At 36.2% G+C, this 16,628-nt stretch overlaps 1 protein-coding gene across 5 annotated transcripts in view; it reads right to left on the minus strand.

Moving 5' to 3' along the window:
* Positions 1-2,822: 2,822 nt before the first annotated feature.
* Positions 2,823-16,628, minus strand: part of TAFA5 (TAFA chemokine like family member 5) — a 333,004-nt gene continuing 319,198 nt past the window's right edge. For all 5 annotated transcript variants that reach the window (XM_087722165.1, XM_087722162.1, XM_087722163.1 and 2 more), the window contains one exon: positions 2,823-4,475. Coding sequence is in view for 4 of the 5 variants with exons in the window: in XM_087722162.1 (XP_087578288.1) it covers positions 4,429-4,475 (47 nt within the window). In the remaining variant the exon portion in view is untranslated. The remainder of the gene's footprint in view (positions 4,476-16,628) is intronic.

Below are 16,628 nucleotides of genomic sequence, written 5' to 3' on the forward strand. Positions count from 1 at the left end.
GTTGTTTTTCTCCCTCAAACACTTACCTTATTTTAAGAGATTTTCATCTTCAGGTATTTAGCAGTTTCTCTTGGTCAGTTTGAACAAAGACAGTCCTGCCAGGAAGAATCATTTTATAAGATCATAAACTAGTACCCAGAATAGAAATTGGAGGAAGTTCTCCAAAAACAAATGCCATTCAACCAATGGTGTTTTGAAATGTGCTCAAATGAAGCCAGCCAGTGGTGGAATTAAATTTTTTTTAACTTCTGGTTCTGTGGGTGTGGCTTGGTGGGCATGGCAGGGGAAGGTTAGTGCAGAATCCCGATTCCGCCCCCCTCCTGATCAGCTGGGACTGGGGAGGCAGAGAATAAATGGGGACGGTGCCAGTCAGGTATTTATTGGTTCTCTGAAATACTCAAAATTTCCGCTACCGGTTCTCCAGAATTGGTCAGAATCTGCTGAATACCACCTCTGAAACCATCCTGTTAAATCCAGACTCCAGGATGAGTGCATTGACAGAGGAACAGCGACACTGAATTTCCACAGCAACCATCAAGGATAGTGCAAGGTTTTTTTTAAACTTTTCTTAAATGAATCCAAATATTTTATTACTGCAAAAATAAATAAATAAAGTTTATTTGCATGCAGTGTAGGTTCAAATTCCATCTATAAGAGTTTGCCTGGTCAAACAATGCACTACAATGGTCAAAGAATATGTGTGACTGTTCTGTCCTAGCAACTTATGGTAATACAGTAACTTCTCACCAATGGTCAGCTGACTTCTGCAGCTTCCAAATTTTAGCAAAATACACCATGAAGCTACTTTCCCATTGGGCTATTTCAGAGTGGGCATAAGTGGGCAGCCACAAAAGATTCAGAAAGATTAAAAAGAAAATCTGCTTAAAAAATGAGAAACCTTCTATGCTAACAATACAGTAAACTTAAAAAAAAAAACCTACTGACCTACCATTACCTTTCATGGTAGTATAGAAAAGTTTGTTTTCAGAAATGCAATATGAACTTTTCAAATAATGTGATTTTGTAATCATAGGTTTGAGTCCATCCATCCATTCTCTATCCATTAGAAAGATTTATCCAGATTTATCTTTAAATCAAGAGCACATTTTTGTCATAGGTAAGCCTAAAAAAGGTACTTATGTTATTGAAACTAAATCCACAACTCAAATGTTAGAATTGTTCAGGGAGGGTCCCCCTATCAGGAGTGGATAGAGAAAGACTCTGTTGTGGCCTGCCAGCGGCCAGCAGAGCTGGCAGCAGATTCGGACAATGAGAAGGTTGGGGAGGAACATGAGCCAGTCCTGGAGTCTGGGGAAGGCTCTGGTGAGGGCTCTATGTCAGAGGCAGAGAAGGGGCCAGAGCCATATGCTCTGCAGTTATCAGCTGCCTTCAGAGTCAGACGTCAGTGAGGCAGATGAACAGCTGGAGACTGTTCCCAGTGTGTGGGTGCGCAGAGTTGCCAGATGAAGGGAACAACTAAAAAACAGGGATCAACTTGGGAGTAAAGCCACAGGTGGGCGATGAATGGCCCCTCCCAGAGGAAATGAAAGAGGAGCAAAAAAGGAGTGGAGTTTGCAGGAGACAATTAGTTCACTTAATTGGTTCGTGACTCTCTGAGACACCTTGCCAAGTTTTGCAGATGTGAGCCTGGCAGCTCTCCAAGCCAGATAAGGTCTGTGACTGTAAATTCTCCCTTGAAAGACTTTGCTAGATGTGAATGAACAGAATTGACAGTAACTTAATAAAAGGGTTTTTTGTCAGGACAAGGAGTTTGCTTCATGCACTCGGGAAACCTCGGTCAGAACAGAATCTTTTAGTAACTTTCAAAATAGCTTTTAAAAAACCAAAATACTGCAATCACATAAATGGACATATTTGCTGACAACTTTATAACTTATTGAAGTTCAACATTTTAAATCATAGAAAATTGTCGTCACTTTATATTTATAATCATATTCGGCACAATACAGGAATAATCCTGATAAATCTAGTTCTTTCCTCCCCAAATAAAATTATTCCTTTTATCTCACAGGATCCTTTTTTCTTACCTTTTCCCTCCCTCCTTTGAATTATTGCCTCATTTCATCAGCAGTGACCAAAAATCTCACTTATAAAATGATTTTATTTTTTTTCATAATTTAGCTGAACCAACACAAAACTGAATACTGTAAAGCAACAAAAAAGTTGAAACATTTTTAAGTTTTGTTCAGTATTGACTAAATAAGGCTACTACGCTCCCTCCAAAAAAATAAAATTAAAAAAGGAAAAGAAAGAAAAATAATAATAACAGTAGAGTGAGGGATCTGGCACTCCAATTCTTATTATACAGGTGAAGTATCTACCATCATTTATTGCATGACATTTTAAATCAGACATCGGTCATTTATAGTGCAGTCAGTTCATAGTACTTTTCAAAGTGGCTGGGCTTTAATTGCTACCTGGACACCGATCAGAACTTTTACAATGAAGTAAGACCATCATCACATATGTTTTATTCATAGACACAGTCACCTATAATTCATGATTTCCTCGACTTGTGCAATAAAATAATATTGAAAACTGGGAGAGGTCTTGATTAAATGAACTATTTTTCCCCCATACCTCTTATCTATGATTGTTTGAACAATCCCTATACATTTTTCTTTAGTAGCATAGAACTAGCATAATACTAAAAGTTAATTGGAGTATTTAGGTAGTATACTACAGTGGACATTGGGAATAACTTTAATATTGACAAATATTTTTGGGGGAAGGAAGTACGCCCATTTCCTGATCTAATCATATCACTATGAGCCAGACTTATAGACAAAGGAAATACTATATTTGAAGGTGTCAATGCTTTTCTTTTTTGAAATACCACTTTCCTTTTAACATTTTTTGTACCGTAAAGTTGAATAAGGGAGTTTTCAAAAATGTGATGTAAAAAAAAAAATATTTTGATCAAGGAGCAAGCTGGCCTTTGTACTAAATTAGGAAGGGTGGGAGAGGAGGCATGGCGGGAAGATAGAAAGAATGCAACTGAGTATGGAAAGTAATGACTATTCAACTATTTTACACTGTTTTACTGTCATTTAAAAGACTATCACTCCCTTCCAAGGGGAAAAAGGAAAAAGAAAAGGAAGGAAAGAAAACAAAAAGAAAAGAAACAAAGAAACAAAGGAAGAGGAAGAGAGAAAGGAAGCCTTTCAACAGTGCAATGGTTGAATGCATTTATGTAATATAAACACCATTATTCTTTGCTTTTCTACAGATTCCTCTCTGATCATGCTTTACATCCAGAATGTCCCAATGGAAGAAAGCAAACTACATCAGCCACTTCAGAGACAACTGAAGTAATAAAAACAACAACTCAACTCTGAATCTTTTTGTCATGACCGTCCACGTTAATTGTTAAATAGGATTTTCTACAAATATACAACATATAAAAACTGTTAAATATATAACTTTAGGCTTTTCAAAATACATTTAATGATCTCTTTCAAACAAGTGTTACTTTCCCCTCCACCCCCCCTCCTTCCCCCTGGATTTGCTTTCTGGCGCTAAATGTATCGGATGAGACATAGGCCACAGATGACCAAACATGCTCTTTGCAAATACTGTATTATCCAACTTTTAACGATCAAAGAATGGAACCATAGAAGAGGCATGTTGAACTGGTTAAACTTAGAATGATTTTAGTATGATAAGTCAATCTAAGCACAGAGTAAAATGGTGCGTAGACAGTTTGTCTTGTTTTGAATCAAAAGTTCTGTTTTCTTCTTTAAGATTGGTCATAATCTCTCCATGTTCCCTTGTGATTTTTAGGGTAGTTTTGTCCAAGAGTAGCTCCAGCTTCTTCTGCAGTGTCCCATCAAGGCTTTTCCTGGAAAGTAACATTTCCTCACAGCGTGAACTGAATTTGTACAGGGTGGTTTTCATACTGTTGAATCTAAACAATCTTGTTAACAGTAACATCGTGTCCACTTTAAAATAGATTTTGCTCTTTGGTCTATTGTATATACTGAAACATAAGAAAATAAAAGGAATTCAGGCAGTCTAGGGCACAAGAAAAATTGTCTTCTATACCTTAGTGTCCTTCTGTAGACAAAACAGTCTTCTCTAAGGCTGATTGGGATGATTACTCTCCAGTTGACCTTTCCAATTATTGTAACCACAGATCAAGTCCAGCAGTGGAACGTAACTCAGGTGCAATATTAACCATGAACTTGTGGTTTTGATTGTTGTATTGCTAACGCCCAAACCTTTCTCTTAGATCTTGATTCCTTAGTCCAACTTTCTTTAATAGGATAGAACAGACTTTTAGCTCATAATGTAGAATTTTGCCTTCTTCGATGAAATACAGAGAAATAGACAGTTGAATTGATGACATAGAATGGATGATGATCCACAGCAGTGAAACTTGATTAGGGAATGTAGCTCACACCGAGCCTAAAAACGCCTACAAGATTTCTTCGTTGCTGCATTTGTCAGGAGACCTGCAATTCAATAAGAACAACTGGGTTAATATCTTAACTTTAAATGTTATGAATAAATTAAATACTTACTGATTGCCATCCTTATAACTTTTATTGCAGCTTTACCTTCTCTGATGGTATATTTTAAGAAAATAACATCACGGTTTAAAAAGATGAGACACACATTTTATAGATAATGTAGGGATATTGTAAAATGCAGAATTCTTTGATCCATGTACAATAGGAAAGCATTTGGATTTATATCACATATTTTTCCTTTTGTTTTCAAAATGCAAGTTTATGTTCTCATTATTCAAGAGGCTAATTTAATCAATGCTGCCCTCTAGTGATATTGCTATTAAACAGATAGCCACTATTAATATTGCCATATTGTTATACATTGATATATAGAAAAAAGTAATGAGGAAAAAAGTAGCCCTAACATTGTAAGCTAAATTTAACACAACAAAATTTTCTAAAGAGAGATGAAAAGAGAGAATCTGGATGTTAGTAGGGAAATAATAGCTGGCACACACACACACACACACACACACACACACACACACACACAAATTGAAGATTTAAAAAGTCAAAGACATGGAGATTTGGGGAAACAAAATAAAATTATAGATATAGTATGTCATGCAAACCTGTGTTGTAAATATTGAATCAATGTTTCTTTTTGCATTTTTGTATTTTCTCAACATTTACAATATTTCGTTTTGATGGACTGACGGAAGAAAGGAAGATGAAGAAAACAGAAGTTTTGATATTATTTGCAACACTTTTTCTTTTTTCTAATATAGTACTCAACTTTGAAGGTCAAATAATTTTATGCTTCTAACATCCATATCCTAACTGATGATTAATACCTTTATTTTTCTCTATTCTTATTTCTAATTTTTCAAGTTATCTAAAAAAATAGAATGTCAATAATGTTAATTAGTGATGTACAAAAATCATTCTAGCAAAACAATGTATTGTAATTTACAACAATATAATGAAAAGAACATTTTTTTAAAACCAGCATTGTACAAATAGATTTTTGAGTTACTAAGGATGGCAATGCTATTGTTTTAACTTACAATAAACATTTTTATTAAAATAAAAGATATAATTGATTTTACCGAGGGTTCCTAGAACAACTGTAAGTGGCTTTTTTGTACAGTATAATTTGAAGTAAATCATGTCATAGGTTATTGATATACAACATTTTTTTTTTTTTTTACCAAAGTTGACTAATAATTTCCTGAACAGGATTAACCCTGGTTTGGGTGTGAAGGTCACTAAATTATCACACAATTGCATAGAATGATTCAGAGCAAAACTACTTCATTGTTTGTACCTATCCATGTTTTTCCTTTTTTTCTCCTATTGCCCGGGCAACTAATAGTTGTAACCAGCAGTCAATTATCTCTTTATTCCTCCCAACAGGATGCAGAGTTCAGTCTGTAGCTGTGAAGAGTAGACATTTAGGGCCTAAGAGAGAAGTGAATTTGAAGTTCTGAGGAGCGTAGTGGTATGTGAGTTTATTTACATAAATACATATATCACACCTGGAAGCCATCTTTTACATTGGGACCTCAGACCTGCCACATTTTCTACTGTGGTAAAATGGGAGTGGGGATCATATGGAGGATGGGAGATATATAGTCTAAATAACCTTCCTTTCTCAGAGAGTCAAGGACACCATGCCCTGCAAATGGAGTGGTGTGACTGTGAGGCATCTCCAGTTGGGACAGTGCCTGATTGGGCCATGTGATGGACATGTGGGTCAGTAATGGTATCATCTTATCTTCACTACTGCTTTGTTAGCAGGAGCGTGCGCATCTGGGCATGCACAGAAGGGCCTTGATGACGTCTGGGTGGATGGGCGGAGTTTTATGGTTTTTATGGTTTTATTTGTATTTGTAGGCCGCCCTTTTCCCTGAGGGGACTCAGGGCGGCTCACAGAAAACCAAGGGAGGGGGGAATACAACATTGAGATTACAACACATAATAAAATAGCAAACAACATGCATAGTCTCGTGCCACTGCCACTACTGGTTCATCTGAACTGGTGTGAACCGGCAGAATACCACCTCTGATGTGGGCAGGGACTTGAGCTTTCATTTGGGTGGGGAAAACCTGGAAGCTTTCAGATTTGGGTTTTTCCAGATGTGCCAATATGACATCTCTAATAAAATGGAACTTTGAGGAAACTCAAAACTTGGAGTCTTCTTTTGTTGTGGGCCTTCCTTGGAGCCCTGACAACTTATTTATATATTTCTATATTGCTGTAGAGTGGTTTACATAGAAGTAGTGCTGACATCTCAACTTCTTTTAATGGAAGAGCAACCATCACCAAAACTACTAAGATACTTGAAATTTACTTTGATGTTAATTAAAGCCAGTTTGTATTCGGATCCTTGCCTGTTTTAATAGCAGATATATTGTTGACCTTAATGGGTCATAACTTCCTACATAGATGAAATGTAATGAACTGAAAAAACAAAAGAGCTTGAAGGCAGAAATCAGGAGAATGAAGGGGCAATGTCATTACTCAAATCAAATGAGATATACTACCTGTCATTGTACTGTTTCGGAATTGATAAGCAGATGCAAAAGTTCAACAACAGCCCATTAAGATTAAATTTGTCCTCGTTATAGAACTTTGCTTCCCAAGAGATAAGGGTGTTGAGAAAGCCTTGATTATTCCACAGCAGAATATAGCTGTGTTTGCTTGTGGTTGGACTGCATATTTTAAGTAAGTATTTCACTTTTCTCTGGAGTAGGATCACATTCTATCTTAAAAGCTAGAATGTCAACATACTTATCACCTCTGTTCTCAGAGGTGTGGAAAGATAGAGGGAAAAGCTGCAAATGTACTGAGATTGCACTTACCAGAATTTCAAACTATTACAACACTTTTGGTGAAAATACTATATGGTCAAGGCTACTCTTTAAATCGAGATGGTTTGACCATATGTTTGATCTATGGAAGAAAGAAACTTTGGCCCAACTTTAAATTATCATATTTTTCAGAGTATAAGATGCACCGGAGTATAAGACTCACCAAGATTTTGAAAAGGCAAATTAAAAAAAAAAGTTTTTGCAGACCTATCCAAAACAGCCCATTTTTTGTCAAAAAAGGGGGCATGAATAGCCTTGTAGAGTCCTCTTGAGGGGTGGGCCAAAATGAGCAAAAAAATGGCCCATTTTTTTGTCAGAAAAAGGGCATGCATAGCCTTTAGGAGGCTTAGAGTGCGCCTGAGGGCTGGGGTGAGCAAACAATGGCTCATTTTTCACTCATTTCTGGTGTTCCCAGCCCCCAGGAGCACTTTGGAAGCCTCCTAAACGCTATGCACAGCCATTTTGGTGAAGGGGGCAGGGTTTTGGGAGGCCAAAAATGCTGTATTCAGTGTATAAGATGCACCCAGTTTTTCAGCCTCTTTTTTGAGGAAAAAAGGTCCGTCTTATACTCTGAAAAACATGGTATTCAATAGTGTGATTTATGAAGCAAGATCTGTGTTTCTGTGAAGGGCAGAATTTCTTCTGAATTCCTATTTTGAATAGTAACAAGGGACTGCTTTTTTTCTGCTCAACAATCTAAATGAAATTATATAAAATGGTAATGGGTTTCATGTTTCACACTGTTGAAGACTTTTAGGAATTAACACAATTTTCTCTGTTTCTTTGACACTGTGGGCATGGTGGAATCAACCAAAGCCCTTGGTATTGGACTTATAATAACCACTACTGAATTAAATAACTACAGTGTGAAAAATTAATTGCTATCCCAATGACACAGTAGTTTAGAATTCAAACATCTCCATCCACTTGACAATAATATTTTTCTTTGAGGAAAAAAAAATCTCAGAATATACTACAGACAAATATTATGAATAAATAAAGTGTGCAACTATGATCGCAAATAAGATTTAGAAATAGAAATTATCTCGTCTAATACTGTCATCCCCTGATAAAAGACTTATTATTCTTATTTTGGTAGAAAAGTAATCTTGGGTTTATGTTTCTGTGATAAACAGGTACTTGTCTTTTAAAAAGCTTTTATAACACAGCTCTTTGGGCCTGTGAGATGGTTAATAATTAATCAACAAAAATAAATGCCAAATAAAACTAAGCACACAGTACTTACAAAATATCAACAATTATTATAAAGATCTCATAACATGAAACTAAGTCATCTTAGGCTTCTGGAGATGTGCACTAAAAAAAAAAAAGGGACAAAAACTATGTTAAAAGCTCTTTAGGAATCACAGTGAAATAGTCAGTATGATCTTACATGGCATAATCTACAAAGCTTAGGTTAGTAATAGCTAACCTTTTTGGTGCCGAGTTAAACCCCAAAATTTAATGCAAGCACCCCCCGTGCATGTGCCCCTCCATGCATGTGTCCTGCCCCCCCATGGATGCATGTTTAAGCCCTGTCCATTCATACACATTCCCTGCGCACCCCCTGGCCCATTTTTGGCTTCCAGGTTGGTGTGGGAGGCTTTCCAGGCCCAAAAAACAGGGCGCAGGAGGTGCATGCCATGTGCAGGATCCCCCAAAATGCAATGCAAGCGCCCCTAGCACATGCGCCAGGGGGCACATATGCAGCAGAGATCCGAAGACCAGCTGGCCATCGGGAGGTGCGCACTCATGCACTGTGGAGCTGGGCTGGGCCAATGGCTGGAATGGCCACAGAGGGCATGCCACCTGTGGAAGGTGTGCCATAGGTTTGCCATTGTGGGCTTAGGTCATTGCTTATCAAAAAGGATTCAGTAAAGCTGGAGAAGATGTTGAAATAGGCCCCCAAAATAAGATCAAACAGCTGAAATTAGTCCATATTTTAAAGTTATATTTGGAATGTTTACCATAGGCAAAAAAAATCCCAGTCCAACAGAGGTGAACTTGAAAATATAAATAAGCATGGTATGGTGGAGTATAGGTGACAAAGCTCTCTTGTCATTACAATGTGAGAATTCAGGATCATTTAGAGAGGATGAATAATGGAAGATTCAAGACAGATGAAAATAATATTATCCGGTATTATCGTTATTACCAGGGATTGCTGCACATGGTATGGGTGCTACAAAGGCTTAATGCTTCATAATCCTAGTGAAAATCTTATATGAAAACCTTGATTGATGAAAGCAGTCATGGGAGACTAAAGGCCCGTTTGGAGAAAATCACCTCATGCAGAAAATTGCAACTTAGAACATAAGAGCAGTAAATGGAAGCTGTAGCTAGAAAGTATCCCCCCCCCGCCCCCCAAGCTTTGCTTGGTTAGTTGTAGCTACACCTATGGCTGCATTTAAAGATTTCTCAAAAGCTGGAGTTGGGATATAATGCAATGGTCTTTGTCTTCCCTTGCTGGAAGTATATTTCAGTTCTGCATTGGCTACTGAGTATTTTTCCGACACACAGACAGAATCATTTTCTAAGCAGTTTCCCCCTGTGTTTCTCTTCTATTGCTATGGGTTACTATTTTTAAAATTTTTGTTTTGTGGTCTCTGTGAATTTTTAGTTTTTGTAACTCATAACCGGTTTTTTGTCCATCTTTTTTTTTCTTTTCTTTTTAACTTGGGTTCAGCTTCTCCATCATAAAGCTGATCCTCCCCCCCCCCCGCAAACACCAATTCACTTCACTTAATTGTTGCAAGATGGCTATCTGAGGCAGATTCCCCCCATCTGAATATGCCAAAATCTGAAGACTTTTTTCCCCTCTAAGAGACCTATATAGTCTCTGAGAGAAAGTATTTATTGGAAAAGAATTGGATTGATCAGATGTATATTTGTGGCAGCTCCAAATTGGCCAGGGAAGATACTATTTTAATTAAGTTTACAATTGTTATGAGTTTCTCCAAATTTTGCTTGCTTGAAATTTTGTTATTATTGCTCTTAGTATTTGATTTTATTTTTTATTTTCCATTTCATCAAAAAGCTACTTATTTCTCTTCAAATTAACTGCCTGTAAAGTAAGCCAGCTGACAGTCAGTCATCCAGGAAACTTTTGTGGCTGAAGATACTAGTCTAATATTTAACTATTATAGCAGTGATGGCGAACCTTTTTCTAAAGGTGTGCCAAAATTGTGTGCACGCGACCCCCCCACCTGTGAAGGGGGTGAGTTTTTGGCCTCCCCTGAAGCCTGGGGATGGCAAAAAAGGCCTCCCCGGCCCTCTGCCCAGGCTTTAGGAAAGCCTCCAGAGCCTAGGGAGGGCAAAAACCAGTCCCAACGTGTCAACTGGAAGTTCAGGAACGAACTTCCGGTTGGCCCGTTAGGCCAGTTTTTCACCCTCCCCAGGTTCTGGAGACTTTCCTAAAGCCGGAGGAGGGCAAAAATGACCACCCACGGCCCTCCAGAAGGCCGAAAAACAGCTGGCCAGCACACACATGTGCGCCAGAGCTGAGGGGTGCTGTGCCAGCAAATATGACTTTGTGTGGCACTTGTGGCACACATGCAATATGTTCACCATCACGGTACTATACTATATAATAGTAACTCCAAATTTTCTCACAAATATTTAGATATTGCGCTAAAGTTTTCTAGTTTAAAATTTGAACATATAATGGTGCTTGGGGATTTTAATGTAATTTTGGTTCTTTAATTGACAATAAAGTTGCTATCAAATACCAATCACCCAGGTAGAGATGTCTGCATAGTACAGATATGGTAGAACCTCTGGTCACAAACGCTTCTGACCACGGCCAAATCGGGTTCCAACCAAAAAAATTCACATTTTTTTTGCAGCTGATTTCACCTTCTGCGTCAATTTTTTGTAAGCGCCAAATTTCCAAAATTAGGTTCAGGTCACGACCAAATCGGTTTGCGACCAAAGTTATGGAACGAATTATGGTTGTGACCAGAGGTTCTACTATATATGCAAATGTAATTTATCTGATATTTAGCAACAGTTAGACATGACCTAACGAGAATATTATGTATAATACAAAATTCCTTGCAGTACATATTCTTGCTTAGGTTTTAATATCCCAGTTCTTAGCTAATTGTTTAGATAATTGTAATCTAGGCACACTTTTATCAAACCATACTGCAGTAACGTTTCTATTCCTTTGCAAAAACTGTTAAATGTTCAGCTAGAATAATACATTTTACTAGCCATCAAAAAATTCTAAAATTTATGTATCAAAATAAATTTGTTTAAACCTTTTTTTCAAATAAATTATCAACAAATCATGAAATCAGAATTGTGTGAGGTGCTTCTAAAGCTTTTATAAGTGGCCAGATTATCATTCTTATGCTTCATAGGAGAAGAAAGAAAAATGAATATTGTCATTCTAGTTTGGAAAGAAAAGCTGAGGAAATTTTGGAAATTTATGATGAAATCCTACGTTAGTACTATATTATTCTTTTAGATCTGGTAAAGTAGAACTTATTTATATGATTCCTGTGGGGATAGTTGCTTTCTCAGTAGCTGGCAAACCACGCTGAGGAATGCAACGTCAGGACAATGATCGTTAATGATCCTTCCTTAATAAGTGTGAGATATGAGATAGGCACATCACATCGCTTGCAGCAGTAAACCATGAGCTGTCCATTAACCTTCTCACATGGATAACATAGCCATAGCATGGGCTTTGTCTAGCCAATCAGTACAAGTGTACTTTGATCAATGAATCAGCTTCTGCCACGGAAACTGTGTAGGACAATAAAAGGGAGCTCCCACGAGCTGTTCGGGGTGCCTTCCCATTAACCTTCTTCCTATCTGTGCGCTTTTCTTCATCACAACAGATTCCACAACAGATTCCAAAATTCAGTATTAGTTAAACATATTAAATGGATATATTTTAATAGCAACGAGGAGAAAAAATAAAAAATTTGTGACAATTTTTTAAATTAAAACCACATTAAAAATGTATTTTTCAAGGATTTCACAGGTGTATTAGACATATTGATAAAATCACTTAATTTCACTTAATTGCAACTCAAATATAAAATTAGAAATACTATTTTCTGGAGTTGTTTTAGAACATAAATAAATAAACATTTACCACCACGCATGCAACTACAGAGTGATCATCTGGGTCCTTTGAAACCTTGGCAGGTGCTTTATTCTAATTTTAGCCAGAATTTAAGTGTAAAGACAGCAAGACATAAATTGGATGATGCTGGGAAAAATATTTAAGTCTGATATTTGTCTTACGTCTTTTATGACCTTAACATAAGGCTAATTAAACAAAATATTTTTTAGCTCTATAGTTACCTCAGCAGGTGTACAAATGTTTCATTATGTATCTTTATATGTTGGAGATAGTAATAAATATAAATGAATGTTAACATATATGTATTGGAAATGGTCAGAGTTAATTATTGAATAATCTTGAGATGAGATGACTTCCTGGATCAACAAGAAGTCTACTTTATTGGGATTAAATATGAAAATTAAAGATTTTTCAGATCCTGGAAGTGACTGGGTTAAGATCAGTACTGAATTATTTCCCAAAATAAATTGGAGGAAGAAGGAATAGTATATATGTTCATTGCCTTGGGTTACTTACAAAAAAATTAAAAAGCAAGGTAAAAATTAAAAAAAGAAAAATGAATATCTGTTTTTTCTAAGATCATCATTAACAGGGGTATAATAGTCATTTATCTATTTATTCCTATTGTCAAATGGCTAAATAAGTCCAATCCACAGTTTCTTATTATATATTCATAATTATGAAATATTCATAATTTTCTGAGCAACATCACTCCATAAGTGTTCTGGATGATCTACTTTATCTTTTTTTGTTTCACACACACACACACACACACACACACACACACACTCTTACTATTTCACTTTTTCTGATTTCATTGAATTCAAGTTCCTTACCAATTACACTTTAAGAACTTAAGTTCTCTAACACTTTAAATTTCAATCTTCCACGTGCATTCATTAAAATAGTGAATTTCAGCAGATATTGACTTCCATCATCCCCCATGACTTTGGTCAAAGATAATTTCACACAATGCATTTTGTTAATATACAAAAGATATAGATTACAACCCTTGGTCATACTTAAGCCATTTGCAGCATCCAATAACAGTGAAATAGTACCTTTAGCATATTTTGATCGATAAAAAGAAAAGTCCAACCAAAGCTCTTGTTTGGTTCTAAGAGTATTCAATTTATTCTATGCCGGATTTCTAATTCTATTATTCTATTTCAGATTTCTAATAATAACAGATGCACCACCAGCTAAGCAGTGTACCCAATATACTGACACAGGGAGATTACTTCCCCCAAATCTGAATATTTAGCAATTTATTTTTCATTTAATTTAGACACTATCTTTTACCACTCTCTTTTTTCCACTTCTTTCCTCTGTTTGGAGAAGGGAGAAGATATCCAGTCACAAAAGCCAAAGCACGCAACTGACAAATATTTGTTCTTACCTAGGCTTCCTGATAAAGCATAAAACACACGCTTAGTTCCAAAAGCCTTCTTTTATTTAAACGGCTGTGAATTATGGTCATTCACAGCCCATAATGATTCAAATAGTCTGTGAAGAGTCCGACAGATGTCTGCCACAGTCTTTCAGGGTAAAGCTGATAAGCATCTACCTTTATCTACCTTGAAATGCTGCCAGAGACCTAATTGCCAATTAGTTTTGCAGGGTCAAACATAGCACAGAGTCAAACAGAGCTTCTCAGAAGTTGAACCGACGACAACAAATTAATTGCTTCCTGCAAAGGCTCACGTCTGTTTGCTCCTCTTTTATGTCTTATGGGAGGGGCCAATCATCTCCAAGCCTTACCCCTGAGTTGCCCCTTTTGTCTTAACTGTTCTTGTTTTCTTGCAGCTCTGTGCATGCGTACACTGGGAACAGGTTCACATTGTTCTTCTGCCTCGGTGATGTCAGATTCCGGAGGCTCCAGAGGCAGCACATCATTACCAGATGGCCTTGGCCCCCTCTCTGTCTTCAATACAGAGCCCTCGTCCAAGCCTTCCCCAGATTCCAGAAGTGGTCCATGTTCCTCCCCAACCTCCTCACTGTCTGACTTTGCTACCAGCTCCGCAGGACACCGATGGACCACAACGATATTATATGTATACACCTGTATTGTGCTTCTTTCATCTGTCCAATGCATGTATGTATGTATATGTGTACATGTATATATTTACGTAGATTTGAATCGGTGTAGGTATGCTGGTCTTGTTGTATTCGGGTCTTTTCCCGGGTAAGACCCGAATACAACAAGACCAGTATATGTATATGTATATGTATATGTATATAGTATTTGTGCTGATAAATAAATAAAGGGAGACTAGTATAGATCTGTTTCAAGCTATTTAGCTCTCATCAGCTAGCCATACCCTTACTGGGAATCGACTGTACATATTACTGTACATATACATACATACATACATACATACATACATACATACATACACACACGCACACGCACACACACACACACACATATATATATATATATACATACATACATACATACATACACACATATACACAAACATATTCATTCATTCATTCAAGATTACGATTAATATTTCAAAGGGAAAAAAATCCTGAATTGTTTTCACTAGTACAGTTCTTAATTAAAAATGGCTTCATCCGTATATTTTCATTCTTGCACCTAACTTCTAAAAGACCTTTCAAAGAACATAACAGTAAATTAAAATGTGGAAATCAACTGTTTCTATTATATGTTTACAAGTTCCAAAAATTATTGAAAACAAAGTCAAATATTACTGAAAGACATAATCTATCTGTGCCAAGAACTGCCAGATATTTATAAAATTGTTCTACTACTCACTGAATGCGTCCATGTGTTATTCAGATTTAACTGAATTAATTATCCATTTAGCTTTAAGGATATAAATATTAACTATTCTCCTCGCAGGAAATAAGTTATTTCATTTACCATCTCTTCTATTTTAACAAATAATTCATTTTGCTTTCACTTTCCAGGGTACAAGATCAGTAAAAGATTCATCTGAGAGTAAAGTGACTCTAAATATGTTCTCCAATGGATGTTCAAAAAAGTATTTGAGAAATTTAAGAGATGAGTTTTCAACTTAAGATTCAGTCCTCTTTAATGCAATAAAGTTTCATTCTGAAAGACAACCAGTTTCTTTTTAGAATGGTTTAAAAAGCAACATAATTTCTTTAAGTAATGAACTTTAACACTACCATGAATATGAATGAATATTAAAAGCAAGATTTAACAATAAACTTCAAACTATTGTTGCAATGAAAACTGTGTTATGTAGAAAACATAAAGGACCACATAGATTAAGTAAATTTGACGTTATTCAAGTTTTGCAAAAAAATGTATTTTTCTCTATTAATTCCCTCTGAAATTTAAGATTGCATTGCTGTAACCTTAGAAAATCATTTTTTTTAGTTACTAAAAGAATATATTTGAACATTAATTTTGAATATTCTTCTCAAGTTACTTCCAACTCAGTAAGTTTTCAATGAATATCTTGAATTCCAAAGAAAAATTGTAGTGTTTGCACTTATTATAATTGTAACAAAAATGGGGGGGGGGGGAAATTAGCTCTTGACTAAAACATCCTATTCTGGATGAATAATGTGGCTGCTTTGATGGCTACCTTACCTCAGTGTTGATATACAATCCATATTTATATCGTAAAAATAAAAAAAATAGAGCCATATATTTCTAAAAGGTCTAAATACAAAGGATTAAAAGAAGTAAACAATCTAAAAGTCACCTGTGAATCCATATGGTATGAATCTTTAGGTTTTCTTCAGTTTAATTTAGTACATTTCAATCTCTATTACAAACAAATCTTTTTATTGCATTATCACTGTATAATTCTTACCATATTTTTGTTGTTAGACACTTCACTACTAATAATGTTTTTTTTTAAATGTAACAAAGAAATGTGAGTGAAATGCTAATCAAGGTTACAAAAAATAGGAAATATGATTTGACTCACATTCAGGACAAAACTTTCCATCCAAACATTTTGCCATGGCTGTGATTTAATGGAACAAAACTCAAAATAGTTCAAACATTGCATGAGAAACCAAGCTTGACATGTGTTTTTGCTATATGTGTTTTGGAGAGCCAGGTTTGTTAAGGTGCTGGCCAACGGTGGGATCAATTTTTTTTGCTACCGATTCTGTAGTGGCTTGGTGGGCGTGGCAAGGGAAGGATACTGTAAAATCTCCATTCCCTCCCAATCAGC

The sequence above is a fragment of the Thamnophis sirtalis genome, unplaced genomic scaffold, assembly GCF_051295495.1.
Source record: "Thamnophis sirtalis isolate CommonGarterSnake01/CBP01778 unplaced genomic scaffold, rThaSir2_p1.2 scaffold_9, whole genome shotgun sequence".
NCBI lineage: Eukaryota > Metazoa > Chordata > Lepidosauria > Squamata > Natricidae > Thamnophis > Thamnophis sirtalis.